Below are 16,815 nucleotides of genomic sequence, written 5' to 3'. Positions count from 1 at the left end.
CAAGTTAAGGACCGCTGCTTCTTAATTTAAGTTTCTGGCGAGCAGGAAACTTTGGGCGCAGACAGCAGCATCGGCTGCTTGTTAAATCCGGCCCGATGTCTCATCTCCTCTCCAAATTGTCCCATTTTACAGAAGCAAATATACAAATATAACGAAATCCATACTATTCTGAAATACAAACTTTTTCCAGTACCAAGCAATTTGGATAAAGGGTTTTCTACCTATATTGTCATCCTTTATTAAACCTTGACATACCTTAGTAAAATTAAAAATAACATTTAAAAATAAAAAATAAAACATTTTCTTCTGTGTGAAGAACAATGGTAATTAAACTTTTTCTATTTTAAAAACAAAAAAATGGTGCTAACATTATTTGAAAGGGATATGGTATATGACAAAGTGCTTGACATGAAAGGGCTCAAGGTGTGTGTGTTTAAAAGTTAATTTTAGATGCAGTAAAAATTACTTTTATACCCATGTACAGAGCATATGTTTTGGTAAATGTGAAAACAAACAGTACTTGCTGTGACTACACTTCTAAAGTTATATATTCTGTCTTTATTTTCCAGCACTGTCTTTTATCACTGATATTCGTGCAGACAAAGTTGATCAGAAAAGCGTCACCTTGTCTTGGCAGGAACCACCTTATCCTTTTCTCAACAACACAGAATATGAGATCAAGTACTATCAAAAGGTATTGCAAGTTTTTCTATGTCACAAAAGTGTATAGCTGGGCATCTACAAAAGATATACAGACCAATAAATGAACAGTTAGCTGTAAAAGATGGCAAGCAATTAAAATGCACTTAACCTCCCTAGAATACATTATATGTCAGCAATCGTGAACATACGGTATTATTAAATTAGCTTTTATATCCACCTTGTAGTCATGGAGATTCTAAATATTCATTTCCTTTGCTTTCTATGCATAGTTTTTGAAATCGGATATTATGCTGCCATGCAATTAATATTACAACTTCCACCTACACATATAATTACTGCTGGTATCACAGTGTGATTCATTGTGAAAGCAAAGCTTTTATATTAGTTTTTAACAGTTCATTTCATGTAATGCCATAATGGAACATGCACCAAATTAAAAAGCACAGACACACACACACACACACACACACACACAAGATTTGAAAGACTTCTGTATAAGTGGATTTATGGTACTCATAAGACTTGCAAATCAATGAGCAACTCATGGAAGAAAAGGTCAGATTTAGCACGCCATCCAGAAACCATCAGGCCGAGCAGATTCCAGGGTCCGCTAGGTTTCTCTGCCGATTAGATTAACTTGTAGCATCATATTTGTGGTGCTTTTGATTCTTTTTTAAAACCTAAAGGTCATGTAAAAAAAAAAAAAAAAGTCATACTTGAAATTTCTTATGATCGCAAGGACTAAATTATTAGGTGATCACGTTGCTTTATAAAGGCTGCAGGCACAGGAAATACAACTTGTCTTACAAGCTTACAACTAAATATATATAACATATTAGAGCAGTCATAGGTAATTTACCAGCTTAGAAATGGAAATGGGTGGGCTTGCTCATTAAACTGGAGAAGTTATTTTCTCCAAAAAAAGTCAAATTGCTTAATTTCTTGTTACTTACTAATGCATATAGCAGGGGTAGGTCACTTGTGGCATTAATACCAAGGTGTCACTGAGCTTCTATATTACTGCCCTATTGATTGATATTATTGGCTGAAGTTGCAGTGCTTACATAATTATTTTTCTTATGAATACAATATATCAGGAATTCAAAGTATATGAAAGTCAAGATTAAACTTTTATGATTCAAATAAAGCATGGATTTAAAAAAAAAAATGACATGTTATCACGTTTACTTCATTTACTTAGTATCCTTTATCGAAAAACCATACTCAGGTATAAAGGGATATGAAACCCAAATATTTTATTTTGTGGCTCAGACAGAGCATACAATTTTAAAAAAAGTTTCCAATTTACTTCTATTATCAAATTTGCTTTGTTCCCATGATATTTTGTGTTGAAGAGATACCTAGGTAGGCATCTGAAGCACTACAGGGTAGTAAATAGTGCTGACATCTAGTGTTCTGGCAAAAGGATAACATTCTTGCAAAACTGCTGCCATAATGTGCTCCAGAAATGAGCCGGCTCCTAAGCACACATCCCTGCTTTTTAACAAATGATTGCAAGAGAACAAAGAACAACTTGATAATAGAAGTTAATTCAAAATTTAAAATCATATGCTTTATCTGAATAATGAAATAAAATGTATGGGTTTCATATCACTTTTGAGCGCATGCACATTATATGTCAACAATGTTTGGAACAATGCATTATTATAAATATTGTTGCAAAGAGAAAAGAATACATTTGTGAATAGAAGTCAATTTGCAATTTTTAAAAAAATTGCATGCTATATCTTAATCATGAAAATGATGTAATTTTGATTTTCATATCCCTTTAAGCTTTGATAATTAATATGGATGGTCATCTGCAATGCTCCTGAAAATCCCTTTACATCAGAATAAAAATCAATGTGGTTTATCATCAAATAATGACTCTCCACATTGAGTTCACATTCTAACATAATAATACTACTCCCAGCACAATTAACATAAATCACCCTCTACCCATAGCAATTCTCCTAAACAAACTCCCTGTCGCAATAGTATAATAATACTATTTTACTAAACTGTTTGTGCTCAACAATAACTACTACTACTACTAATAATAATATTATATAATTGACCTCAAAACAAGTAACTGAAATTATTTTTTTATCAAACTCTTTTATCCTAGTTATTTTTCTTAGAACCCCCCCCTCCCCGATCCTGATGGATTAATCATGCACCTAATTAGGATTTAGAATGATCAAGCTTGCTTCAAATTTGAGTTGTAATTACAATTATCAAAAAGAAAAACAATAATTAAGAAACCTGCACATTAGTGAACAATGACACTTTAAACATGTATGTCTTTATTTTTAGGAATACTGCCCCTTTAACACCCCAGATAGCTAATTTAAAGGATATTGTACTAAAGCATTTATATAATTCATATTAAAGAGCAACACTGTTTGTTTCCCTAAATAAAATTAAGTACAAAATATTTAAATTTAAATCAAGTTAAAACAGCAGTATTAGTTGTTTTACTTTCTGCTAATGCTCATTGGCTGATTAGCACTTCTTACTAATACTAATTGGCAGATAAGTACTTCCTGCATTGTTTATTGGCGTACAGATACTTCATTCTACTGCTCATGTTTAAAAGCTAGTCCTTCATATAAATGATAGAAAAACAACTGAATACAGTGTAATTTTAATTGCTGGATTTTTTTAGCTTTCAGATCAATAACCTATGAAATGGAAAATGATCAGCCATTTTATAAACATGTATAACACACAAAATTGTGTTCAATCAACACGATTATATCAAAAGGAAACACAGTCTTCTCAAAATGAATACGTCCTTCAGTTATGCAGAACAATAAACTAATTAGCTGTGACAAGCTGTGGCTAAATCAATACTGAACCTTTCATATTATGTATAATTGCATTTCAAAGGCATAACTGCACATCCAATTTGAGTTGAACAAATCAAATATCATAGCTAAAGGTCTAATCATGGTGGATCATTTAGAAAATGAGATGGCCTTAATTTGCAAGAAGAAATTGCTCCACCAACCTTTCAGAAGATCATGCATGTAGATGACACAACATTGGTAGTGACAAGCAATGGAAAAATTGCTTGTAACAAGTTCAAGCATTCATCGAAGTTGAAGTGTAGAGCTGCTACTGTGCTGTTTTGTGAAGTCAATTAGAGGTGGACAGATTACTAGCAGATTGACGAAAGCTGCTTGAGTTAAACATAGGTATAAAGACAGAAGCACAAATGGTAAAGATGGTATCCTGACCTTAATTATTAACTATAAGACCCTACATTTGTATGCTTGATCCATAATATAAAACCATTGTGCCAAGGAAACTGGGTTCTGAATATATATATATATATATATATATATATATATATATATATATATATACATATATATATATATATATATATATATATATATATATATATATATACTGTAGATAGATATATAGATAGATAGATAGATAGATGATAGATAGATAGATAGATAGATAGATAGATAGATAGATAGATAGATAGTGTAGCATCATTATGTGATTTCAGTTTATTTTACTTTATGAAAACTTTTGTTCCTATTTGGAAGAAACCAATGTCATACTTGCAGAAGTGTGTTCTTCTCTAACGGTAAAGCAGAGGCGGTTGTCTCTATCAGCAATTGAGGATTTGTAGAAAGAACAAAACCAATGCAGTTTTAGTTTCAATTTAAATTAATGCAGCTTTTATTTATTTATTTTAGTTGAGGCAAAAATAATATTTTAACATGTGTAACTGCTATTTTTAAATATCTATGCTTTTTTCATATGTATATTTTTTTCGTATGTATGAGGTAAACAACGTTCCTTTAAAGGGACACTAAACACCTAATGCAGATTCTGCAAACTAACTTCTGCTGTCAGTCAATAAATATACTACAAATCTAGTAATAAAGGATTTTTAAGCAGTCTGTGCAGCTTACCCCTATTGTATTCAAGAAAAGTGTTGTTAAACAGAATGGTGATACTGAGCTCAGTGCTGCTATGTGTGCTGCCATGTTGTAACGCACGTTGCTCACAGGCACAGTAGTCATGTGATGCACATGAGGATTACCAGAATGCTCTCTCACAGTGGTGCTGAGTGCTGTAATTAGCTTTATAAACATTTTTCATATGTGCCTCATATTTATATAAATAAATATTCTGTTGTGCATGCATTTATTAATTTCAAAGAACTCAAAACTTTTTCTAAGCTAGAAGAAATATGTCTGACTGCACTATTGAGTGCACGGCTAGAGGAACTGCTGTTTTAGTTAATAGCAACAGCTGATGCTACAGGCAGGGGAAAGGAATGAGCTGACAATTTAGTTACTACTTTGCAGTTTAAAACTGTTTAATACCTTACTTTTTTTGTAAGAAACAAGTATAGATCTTGCAGGCTCTGGCAATATTCAGCTCTCTTCTTACAACGGAGCATGCCACTCCCCCCTCCTTCCTCCCCCCTCTGTGTATCTACATGGAGAGGGGAGGAAGGAGGGGGGAGTGGCATGTTCCGTGGAAGAAGAGAGCTGGATAACACTGCAATTACATTTACTAGAAGATTTATGCACAAGTGCACTCAGACTTAGCACCACTGTGAGAGAGCATTCTGGTAATCCTTCTATAATTTTAATAACATTATCTGCCATGCACAATCACTTGACTGCTGTGCCCGTGTAGCAATATGGTGGCCTACATAGCATCACCAAGCAGCAGATCAGCAGTCTAATTAAAGACACTTTTATTGAACTGTTTGGGGTAAACTGAGCGGCAAGAATAGGGATTCATGATTACTTTGTTATTATTACTAAATATAAGTTAGCTTAAACAATTTTTAGAAGGTTTTATAGGTCCCTTTAAGATCAAAGGTGAATAACTCTCCTTTTCTTTATTTTTAATTACTCTGAATTAATAAGGAAATGACTGTCCAGTTTTAGTTTTATTACCTAGACTCATAATACATGGAATATTTTCAAACATACAGTATCTCACAAAAGTGAGTACACCCCTCACATTTTTGTAAATATTTTATTATATCTTTTCATGTGACAACACTGAAGAATTGACACTTTGTTACAATGTAAAGTAGTGAGTGTACAGCCTGCATAACAGTGTAAATTTGCTGTCCCCTCAAAATAACTCAACACACAGCCATTAATGTCTAAACTGTTGGCAACAAAAGTGAGTACACCCCTAAGTGGAAATGTCAAAATTGAGCCCAAATAGCCATTTTCCCTCCCCGGTGTCATGTGACTCGTTAGTGTTAAAAGGTCTCAGGTGTGAATGGGGAGCAAGTGTGTTAAATTTGGTGTTATCACCCTCACACTCTCTCATAGTGGTCACTGGAAGTTTAACATAGCACCTCATGGCAAAGAACTCTCTGAGGATCTGAAAAAAGAATTGTTGCTCTACATAAAGATGACCTAGGCTATAAGAAGATATATATATATATATATATATATATATATATATATATATATATATATATATATATATATATAAAAATAAATAAAAGAAGATTGCCAAGACCCTAAAACTGAGCTGCAGCATGGTGGGCAAGACCATACAGCGGTTTCAAAGGACAGGTTCCACTCAGAACAGGCCTTGCCATTGTCGACCAAAGAAGTTGAGTGCACGTGATCATGGTCATATCCAAAGCTTGCCTTTGGGAAATATATGTATGAGTGCTGCCAGCATTGCTACAGAGGTTGACGGGGTGGGGGGGTCAGCCTGTCAGTGCTCAGACCATACGCCGCACACTGCATCAAATTGGTCTGCATGGCTGTTGTCCCAGAAAGATGATGCACAAGAAAGCCTGCAAACAGTTTGCTGAAGACAAACAGATTAAGGACATGGATTACTGGACCCATGTCCTGTGGTCTGATGAGACCAAAATAAACTTATTTGGTTCAGATGGTGTCAAGCGTGTGTGGCAGCAACCAGGTGAGGAGGACAAAGACAAGTGTGTCTTGCCTACAGTAAAGCATGGTGGTGGGAGTGTCATGGTCTGGGCCTGCATGAGTGCTGCCAGCACTGGGGAGCTACAGTTCATTGAGGGAACCATGAATGCCAACGTTTACTGTGACATAGTGAAGCAGAGCATGATCCCCTCCCTTCAGAGACTGGGTCGCAGGGCAGTATTCCAACATAATAACGACCCCAAACACACCTAGAAGACAACCACTGCCTTGCTAAAGAAGCTGAGGGTAAAGGTGATAGACTGGCCAAGCACGTCTCCAGACCTAAACCCTATTGAGCATCTCAAATGGAAGGTGGCAGAGCGCAAGGTCTCTAACATCCACCAGCTCTGTGATGTCGTCATGGAGGAGTGGAAGAGGACTCCAATGGCAACCTGTGAAGCTCTGGTGAACCCCATGCCCAAGAGGGTTAAGGCAGTGCTGGAAAATAATGGTGGCCACACAAAATATTGACACTTTGGGCCCAATTTGGACATTTCCACTTAGGGGTGTACTCACTTTTGTTGCCAACGATTTAAACATTAATGGCTATGAGTTGAGTTGTTTTGAGGGGACAGCAAATTTACGCTGTTATACAGGCTGTACACTCACTACTTTACATTGTAGCAAAGTGTCATTTCTTCAGTTTTGTCACATGAAAATATATAATAAAATATTTACAAAAATTTGAGGGGTGTACTAACTTTTGTGTGATACTGTATATTTCTCTGTTTAATATCACATGTGGCAATTTAATAAAATAATAGAGGTCTTCCTAATACGATAAAATGGAAAATAGGGCCAATCACTGTTCAGACTGTTTTATATTATGTTGACAAGTTAATGGTTATTAAACTGTACGTATTGCAGTGCTAAAAAACTTCCATTGTCTGAAAGTAAATCATGGAGTCGATTCCCAGAGGTGGTAAACTGTTATACAAGAAGTGGGTTGCTTGGGACTAATATGAGTGTCTGAAAGAGAAAGAAATGCATATAGGAAAAAAATGTTTAATGTTACAGGTACAGTTTTAAATTCATACTATTTATTATTTTGTGCGTATAATATTTTTCATAAAATCATCACTTTTTGTTTAAGAAGCTCAGCACATTGTTTTACTCCATTTTGACACTTGATTATACAAACGATAATAAATGTAGCCAGTGAATATCTTTAATAAATGGGATATGCTCCAAAAGAGACATTTAATCATTTTATATTTTCTAGTCTAATATTTGATAAAAAATAAATTCTATGTGATTATTTTTTTTAACTTTGTAACAATGTTTACATATACAGGTATAGTAATGTTAGTCAAGTAAAGCAGATGTAAAAGGGGCATTAAACCCAAACAATTTCTTTCATGATTTAGATAGAACATAAAATTTAAAACAACTTTCTTATTTACTTTATCATATTTTTTTGTTTTCTTGTTAGCCTTTGTTGAAAAGCAGAAATGTAAGCTCAAGAGTGTGCACGTGTCTGCAGCTTTTTTGCAACAATGTTTTACATTAGCAGGAGCAGTAGATGGCAGCACTATTTCCGGTCATGTTGTGCTTCAGGCATTTGCATGCTACCTACCTAGGTAACTCTTCAACAAAGAATAACATAAGAATTAAATAAATTTGGAAACTTTTTTAAAAATTGTATTCTCTATCTGAATCATGAAATAAAAAAAATGTGGGTTTAATGTCCCTTTTAAAAAAACAGTATACCATGGCACCTTTTTATTGTATTTCATACGCAAAAAAAAAATATTTTTCCAGATTTATTTTTTTCACAGGTATGCCACAATTAATTTAAATATTCAGATATTCAACTATTCTAGGATTAACTTTTTTATCCCTGTGTCAAATATGCCAGATATACAGAGCAGTGATTTACATCTGTTGGCTGACAATAGCAAATAGAGCAGTGATTTTACCCTCTTGGCAGCCAGGAACGCACAACTCAGTGATTTTCTTCATCATCCTTTGTAGCTAGTTAAATATAGAAGGCTAGATTACGAGTGGAGTGCAAATTAGCGCTCCCGCTCGTACGTTAACTTCACTAGAAGTATGCTTCAGGTCAGGTACTACGCGTATCACAAGCGAAAATGTTTGCACACAAGCGCTAAACCACTCGCAATAAGCCAAATTAAATATCACAACAGCATTAGTATATTGCCCCATAGACGTCAATAGAATGTGAAACGTGGAAAAAAAACTAACACCCTTACTTGCGTGTGAAACCAGTTCGCATTTACTCACATGCACTAACCCGTCATAAAATATTAATATTTCACATTCTGATGTTTTTTACATAGCAGAATAATTTATATTCTTTTATTTATATATATATATATATATATATATATATATATATAATTTTTTGGTAAAATATGTACATGATTATATATATATTTATTTATTTATCTAAAAATACTTAGAACATATTACCGTATGTGAAGAAAATTGGAATATTAAATACTTACTGTAAATACATAGTTAAACGCTTTATTAAATTTGACTGCCAGGGGCTCCAATGCACATACATACATATATATATATATATATATATATATATACACCGTATATATATATACTGTATATATATATATTTATATATATGTACCCAACGCTTGTAAAAAGCTGAACTTATAATATTGCGCGCACAATAACCTATTCCTCGCTCTCGCTCGTTCCTTTTGACTTCTATGACAATATTTTAACACAGTCGTGATTTTTGGTTAGCTCACGTTGGGTTTTGCTTGCGCACAAACGTTTTACTTTCAACTCATAATACGAGCACAAACCTGAATCCCACAAAAAGCTTACTTCTAGCGAAGTTAACGCTTGAGCAAAAGCACTAAATAGCGTGCCACTTGTAATCTGGCCCTTACATTTTAAATTTAATGCCCCATTTAAAAAAAAAAAACTGGCAATATGAACTCTTTCCTTTAAACACTGCATTCAGTTTTATTATAAATATTAACTGGATAATCCTCTATACAAGGTGCCTATATTTACGGAATGTGTATTTGTAAACCACACAAAGATATAGCCTGTTTATAATCCGCTCTCAACTTGCTTATCTCTGCTTCTTATAGTATCACAGAGCAAGATTTTTGGAAGCTGGAATGAAACAAGAGATTAAGTGAGGTTTATGATATCGCAATAACCTCACGAGACACATTCTTAGCCTGTGGCAGAGTTCAAGTTGCACGTAGCATTTTATGAAAGCCTCAGCAAAGCCTTAGACAAACCATAAAATACACAAAGAATTGCCCGGCTAAAACTATTTCTACACTGCATGCTGACAGGAATCCTTTATAGCTGTTCTGGTGCATGCAATATCATATATATATGTCATAGGGGAAATTGATACAGAATATCAACTTCACATGTTATATGGCTTAATGGACCGTAATACTAAAATGGGGTGTATTTTATATTCTGTTCTTTAAGAACATATATTAGAACGTGCTCTTGGTTGTGTTAAGAGCCAACTCATCCTATCTATCAATAGGTATGGTATTATGTAACTGTATGGATGGCAAGGGTGCAGAGCTTGCCTCTTTACAAGATGGCTGCACATCTCTAAAGCGCTTTACTTCCTTTATTTGTATGAAAAGTTTATGTAAGCCATACTCCTGTATGTCAGCTCTTGCTGCGTAACGCTTTCTGAGTTGCCTTGCTTGGGATATGCTGTAGTATAGAGTGAGGGAAAAGCAGTGGGTTGGCCTCTACTTCCAGATGATAATCTGTAGACACTTTTAAAGCATTGGATTTCTCTGTATGTATGTATGTATAGAATCACCACCTATATGCTTTAATAAACATTAAGCTATTGTAAATTCCTTGTGTATGGGAGGTGTCAGTAGGGTTAAACACATAGTTATACAAAGCAGCAGTGTATTATAAATGCTCTACCACATTAGAACATTTTCTTTTTGCACATGTATGCTCCTTTAACCAGCTATATGCCATACTTTGCTTTTCTAGTAGATGGAAATAAATCAAAGACCACAAATTATGCCACATTGTCCATGGCTTTCAAACAAATAAGATCATCAGGTCAGAATGATGAGTAATATTTAATACATATCAGCTAGGTAGGCCCTGAACCCAGGTTCCTTGTGTAGCATCGTTGAAATACCCATTGTAACTTCTGCCAAATCAACATTGTCAAAAAATATCCTTTATAAAGATACACAACCTTCCAGGCAAATGTTTTATTCTTATTTGCCATATTTACAAAGGACCGAGTAGGAAAAAAAAAAAAGTTCAATATGGAGGTGAGGTAGCTCAGTTGGTAAAATGCCCTGACTACAAAATCCTGCTCAAAGATTCAAAGGTTCAAATCCTGGCAGGGCCAACTCAGCCTTTCATCCTTCTGAGGTCGATAAAATGAGTACCATTAAATTGGGTAATAATAACAACTATTACTAATCAGCTGCCAATTTGGTTAATTCCGAGAGCGAGCACTGAAATAGCGCTTTGAGTCCCACTAGGAGAAAGGTGCTATATTGTTACTATTATTATTATAAAAACACTGCAGTATAATACAGGACAACAGTTTTTATGCCCACATAATTGATCCATAAAAGCAGTTAATTCTTTTCACAATATAACAACCTAATCTCTAGGATTAAGACTTATTTTTTTTTTTACTGTATGTATATTCCTCCTGCTAACAACCTATTAATACTATACTGAGTGACTCATTACCTAAAGAGATTCATTTCATTCTAAATTAATTTATTACACAACGTTGTTTAAAACTGGTTATATACCAAATAACAACAGTTGTGCAACTAGCACATGACAGGTAATCAACTCTAGTAAGAAGGTATAGCATTATCTTTCTGAACGTATCCAGACTACTTCCTGGTTACCTTATATGGAGGTTGGAATAACTTCACTCAGAGCAATATCTGCCTGTCCAACATTCCATAGCTGTTCCATTATTCTTAACACCTATGTGTACTCAGCAAAATTATATATACTAGTAAGGGATAGGCAATAAGGTTCAGTATTATTCTTCAAAAAAACAGAATTTATGCTTACCTGATAAATTACTTTCTCCAACGGTGTGTCCGGTCCACTGCGTCATCCATTACTTGTGGGATATTCTCCTCCCCTACAGGGAAAGGCAAGGAGAGCACACAGCAAGAGCTGTGCATATAGCTCCCCCTCTGGCTCCGCCCCCTAGTCATTCGATTGACGGTTAGGAGAAAAAGGAGAAACCATAGGGTGCCGTGGTGACTGTAGTGTATAAAGAAAAAGAAATTTTTTTCAAACCTGATTAAAAAACCAGGGCGGGCCGTGGATCGGACACACCGTTGGAGAAAGTAATTTATCAGGTAAGCATAAATTCTGTTTTCTCCAACATTGGTGTGTCCGGTCCACAGCGTCATCCATTACTTGTGGGAACCAATACCAAAGCTTTAGGACACAGATGAAGGGAGGGAGCAAATCAGGTTACCTAAACAGAAGGCACCACGGCTTGCAAAACCTTTCTCCCAAAAACAGCCTCCGAAGAAGCAAAAATATCAAATTTGTAAAATTTGGCAAAAGTGTGCAGAGAAGACCAAGTCGCTGCCTTACATATCTGATTAACAGAAGCCTCGTTCTTGAAGGCCCATGTGGAAGCCACAGCCCTAGTGGAGTGAGCTGTGATTCATTCAGGAGGCTGCCGTCCGGCAGTCTCATAAGCCAATCGGATAATGCTTTTCAGCCAGAAAGAAAGAGAGGTAGCAATAGCTTTTTGTCCTCTCCTCTTACCAGAGTAAACGACAAACAAGGATGAGGTTTGTCTAAAATTCTTTGTTGCTTCTAAATAGAACTTTAAAGCACGGACTACATCTAAATTGTGTAACCAACGTTCCTTCTTTTAAACTGGATTCGGGCACAGAGAAGGAACAACTATTTCCTGGTTAATATTCTTGTTGGAAACAACTTTTGGAAGAAAACCAGGCTTGGTACACAAAATAACCTTATCTGAATGGAACACCAGATAGGGTGGATCACACTGCAAAGCAGATAATTCAGAAACTCTTCTAGCAGAAGAAATAGCAACCAAAAACAGAACTTTCCAAGATAGTAACTTAATATCTATGGAATGTAAAGGTTCCAACGGAACCCCTTGAAGAACTGAAAGAACTAAATTTAGACTCCAAGGAGGAGTCATGGGTCTGTAAACAGGCTTGATTCTGACCAAAGCCTGTACAAAAGCTTGTACATCTGGCACAGCTGCCAGTCGTTTGTGTAACTAACACCACAAACTCCTCACCATCCTCGTGGAGATGCTACTTGTTCAGAGCGGCAAGGAGAATGACTGGGGGGCGGAGCCAGAGGGGGAGCTATATGGACAGCTCTTGTTATGTGCTCTCCTTGCCTTTCCCTGTAGGGGAGGAGAATATCCCACAAGTAATGGATGACGCCGTGGACCGGACACACCAATGTTGGAGAAATATATGTACCTTGCAGTTTGTTATTACTAAATGTTAAAACTTCTCCTGTTGAGCTCAACAAAAACAATATTCAGCTTCCTCACTTCATTATCTGTTCACCAATAAGTTATTCTGTCTATCTGCTAAGTCTTAATTTATGTCTTATCTTAGAATTATTAAAATGAAAAGAACATTGCATACTACTGGAACCATTGTTATAGGGACGTGATACTCAGATGTTGAATTACTTGAAAGTAATGCAACATGTCTGTAAAAAGCTGACTAGAAAATATCACATGAATAGGTTTCTGTAAAAAAAGGAATATATGTTACCTCAAAATTTCAGTAGCTATATAACACTGTAAAGGGACTTTGAACATCCAATCAGCATTTATTTTTCATGTGCAAGCACGATCGCTTAATTTCCCTCCTCAGTTTAAGGAAGTTTATTATAAAACCTTGCAAGGTTTTGGTGAAATCCCATGAGATCACAGTGAACTTAGCACTGATGAAGCTGATTGGTTATTTTCTACCATGCATCTGACAGTAAAACTAGTTGGTCTGGATCACAAAACACATTCAGCTAGATTACGAGTTTTGTGTTACGAGTGAAAAAGCATCGTTATGCTTCATAATGATGCTTTTTCCCTAACGCTGCTATTACAAGTCTTGTCAGAATAGGTGTACCGCACACCTTTTTGGTCGTCACGCAACGTCAGTACCGCACTTTAAAAAAAAGTCCTTTTTCATGGGACTCCCATAGCGCTGGAATTACGAGTTTTGCTATGAGGTCAAAAAATGAGTGGTACACCCTATTCTGACAAGTTCTGCACCGCCATCTAAAGTCAGCAGTTATGAGTTTTACGTTACAAAGCTGTAGCATAAAACTCATAACTAAACTGTTAAAAAGTACACTAACACCCATAAACTACCTATTAGCCCCTAAACCGAGGCCCTCCCGCATTGCAAATACTAAAATAAAATTGTTTAAAAATAATTTATTATCTGTCCTAAGCAATGGTGGAATCTTGTTCACCTTTAATAAAATTTTCCCATGGGTTTATAGAGCTAGATACAAATATAAGGTGGCGCAAATAAAATGCTGATTCCAGTTGCACACAATTAAATATAAATATATATATATATATATATATATATATATATATATATATATATATATATATATATATATATATATATATATATATATGAAGTCCATATCTATAGACAATTAATTATAAATAAATATATATAAAATTTCCTATTTGTCAGTGTTTATTCCTTAAATAAAAGGTTCCTAGTATTTTCACAACTTCTATATTTTATACAGGTAATGTCGATAAAGTGGATACGTGTATATGTATATTTTACCCCTTCTTAATGTTTTCACACTATCTTAAGTTTATCTGTTTAGATCCTGTTAATTATATATGTGTACCTTCTTGGCATTTTTGTATTCTAAGAACCTTTATATTTCAAATGATTAAAATAGTTCCAAAGAATTTATTAGGCTATACATTCATTAAAAACATTCATTTAAAACATTCAATAAAACATATGTTCTTACTAATTCTAAAATTGCTAAAAAAAAACACTGGTGTCTATTTTCAGTATGTATTCTAAGATACAAAATGTTCTAGTACTTCTTAGATGCTTATTTCTACTTCGCTAGACAATATCAACAGTTGATAAGATACAATGTATATACAATATTATACAATTGGTAGTGGGTGATAGCATTACAATTAATGAAAGATAATGAAATGATCGATCTTCAGCCTTGTAAAGCCTTATTTCTTACCGCCTCTATATTAACCTTTCCATTGCCAGTTGTTTATGAGTTACATTTTCCATTTCCTTTATTCCTATTCCATAAAATCAGACTTTATATTCTTAACTTTTTGACAAATACAGTATTTTTGCACATTTTCCATTATTCCAAATATATTAGAGAGTGTATTTTGATAATTCTTTCTTTATATAAGTTATTTTTTATTGTAACACATACCAATGTATAATCTAGACAAATTCAACATTAATATTTAATATTTACTACCTTATTTTTAAAGAGATAGGATCATTATTTTTAACCCTTAATTTTCCTATTCATAGATTATCTTCCATCTGTAATTTATATCTATGTTTATATATTAGTCCTGTTTACTATAACTACCCTAATTTACCCCAAGATAGTGTTTAATTTCTGGATACTTTAAATTATAATGTTCTAACAATCATGCTTGTATATGACTTTTTGATATTCTTAAAGGGACACTGAACCCAAATTTTTTCTTTTGTGATTCAGATAGAGCATGACATTTTAAGCAACTTTATAATTTACTCCTATTATCAAATGTTCTTTATTCTCTTGGTATCTTTATTTGAAATGCAAGAATGTAAGTTTAGATGCCAGCCTATTTTTAGTGAACATCCTAGGTTGTCCTTGCTGATTGGTGGATAACTTCATCCACCAATCAAAAACTGCTGTTCAGAGGTCTTAACCAAGAAAAAAAAGCTTAGATGCCTTCTTTTTCATATAAAGATAGCAAGAGAACGAAGAAACATTGATAATAGGAATAATTTAGAAAGTTGCTTAAAATTGCATGCTCTGAGGATGCCGATGGGAGGAGCTCAGGTGTAAGGTCAGAGAGACACCTGCTCTGTATTTCCTAACGAGCTATTGGCAGCGGGAAAGCGTGCTGAACACCCCTGGCCTGGGGCGGCTCAAGCAAGCAAGTTTGACTCAGCTTTCGGCTCCTCCATTAGTGCTAGGACACCGCACTTACGTTTTTAGACTGGATACACGGTCTTGAAACCATGACAAAGTATCAAAAGAAGCAAAGGTATATTACAGATTTCATCACTGCCTAAGCCTGGGAAACAAAAAGCCAAAAGCTAAAAGCTCTCCTGGTAGAGCAACAGAACGATACACTACGCTACACTACATTTGGCTCCTAGGCGGGACTTTTATATCAAGAAACAAGGTAACTATTGAGAGGCTTCCCTGAGCACCGGACGTGGACAATCACAGACACAGGGACTGCTGCGGTAGAGGTCCGTGATTTGCCCGGAACAGACTGACCTAGCGGCTGATTTCTGAAATGGGAGCCCGTGTGACCGGGCTAAACTGACCTGCTGGGTATTGTGTTTGGAGAGGTACCTCTGGCGGACAACCCACTCCTTTTCGGCTCCACACAGCCCCCCTCCTCTGCGGTGGGGCACTTGATGTGGCGGAGTGATACTTCCTCTGAACCCTCTGAGACGGCTTCCCGCAAGACGCAGTCCCTGCGAACCATCCGACCAGGACATTTGATATCTGAAAGTGCAGCGCTGTGGGAGCACTACCCGAGAATCGGCACATTTGGTGTTTGTCTGCACGTGTTTCAAGAGGAGGCCTGGAACATCTCCTACAGCACTTGTTTTTCTTTCAACTCCTTTACCTCTCCCCACCGATGCTGCGCGGAGAGGTAAAGAACTCCATCCAAAAACCCTCCAGAGGACCTTAACCGCAGGAGACACATTATACCCTAAAGGACCAGGGTCAGGTACTATGTTATTATATCCAAGAGCTATTCTTTTATAATACACGAAAGCTATTTGCTAGCTCCGGCCTGCGGGACCACTGATCACTTTACTCTAGTAAAATTTAAACCACACACCAATATAAAGTGACTTGAGAACTGAACGCTGTAATATATCTAATACTACTAGTTGCTGAAGATTGATACAATTGTATATATAGACAGGGCTGCTGCCAAATTGCCTGAAAA

At 35.4% G+C, this 16,815-nt stretch overlaps 1 protein-coding gene across 6 annotated transcripts in view; it reads left to right on the top strand.

Moving 5' to 3' along the window:
- Window positions 1-16,815, top strand: part of EPHA10 (EPH receptor A10) — a 1,001,793-nt gene that overhangs the window by 710,151 nt on the left and 274,827 nt on the right. For all 6 annotated transcript variants that reach the window (XM_053707154.1, XM_053707156.1, XM_053707152.1 and 3 more), the window contains exon 4: window positions 570-694. In XM_053707154.1, coding sequence (XP_053563129.1) covers window positions 570-694 — 125 coding nt within the window. The remainder of the gene's footprint in view (window positions 1-569; window positions 695-16,815) is intronic.

This window comes from Bombina bombina, chromosome 3 (genome assembly GCF_027579735.1).
Source record: "Bombina bombina isolate aBomBom1 chromosome 3, aBomBom1.pri, whole genome shotgun sequence".
Lineage (NCBI taxonomy): Eukaryota > Metazoa > Chordata > Amphibia > Anura > Bombinatoridae > Bombina > Bombina bombina.
This window is presented reverse-complemented; position numbering and strand designations above follow the sequence as displayed.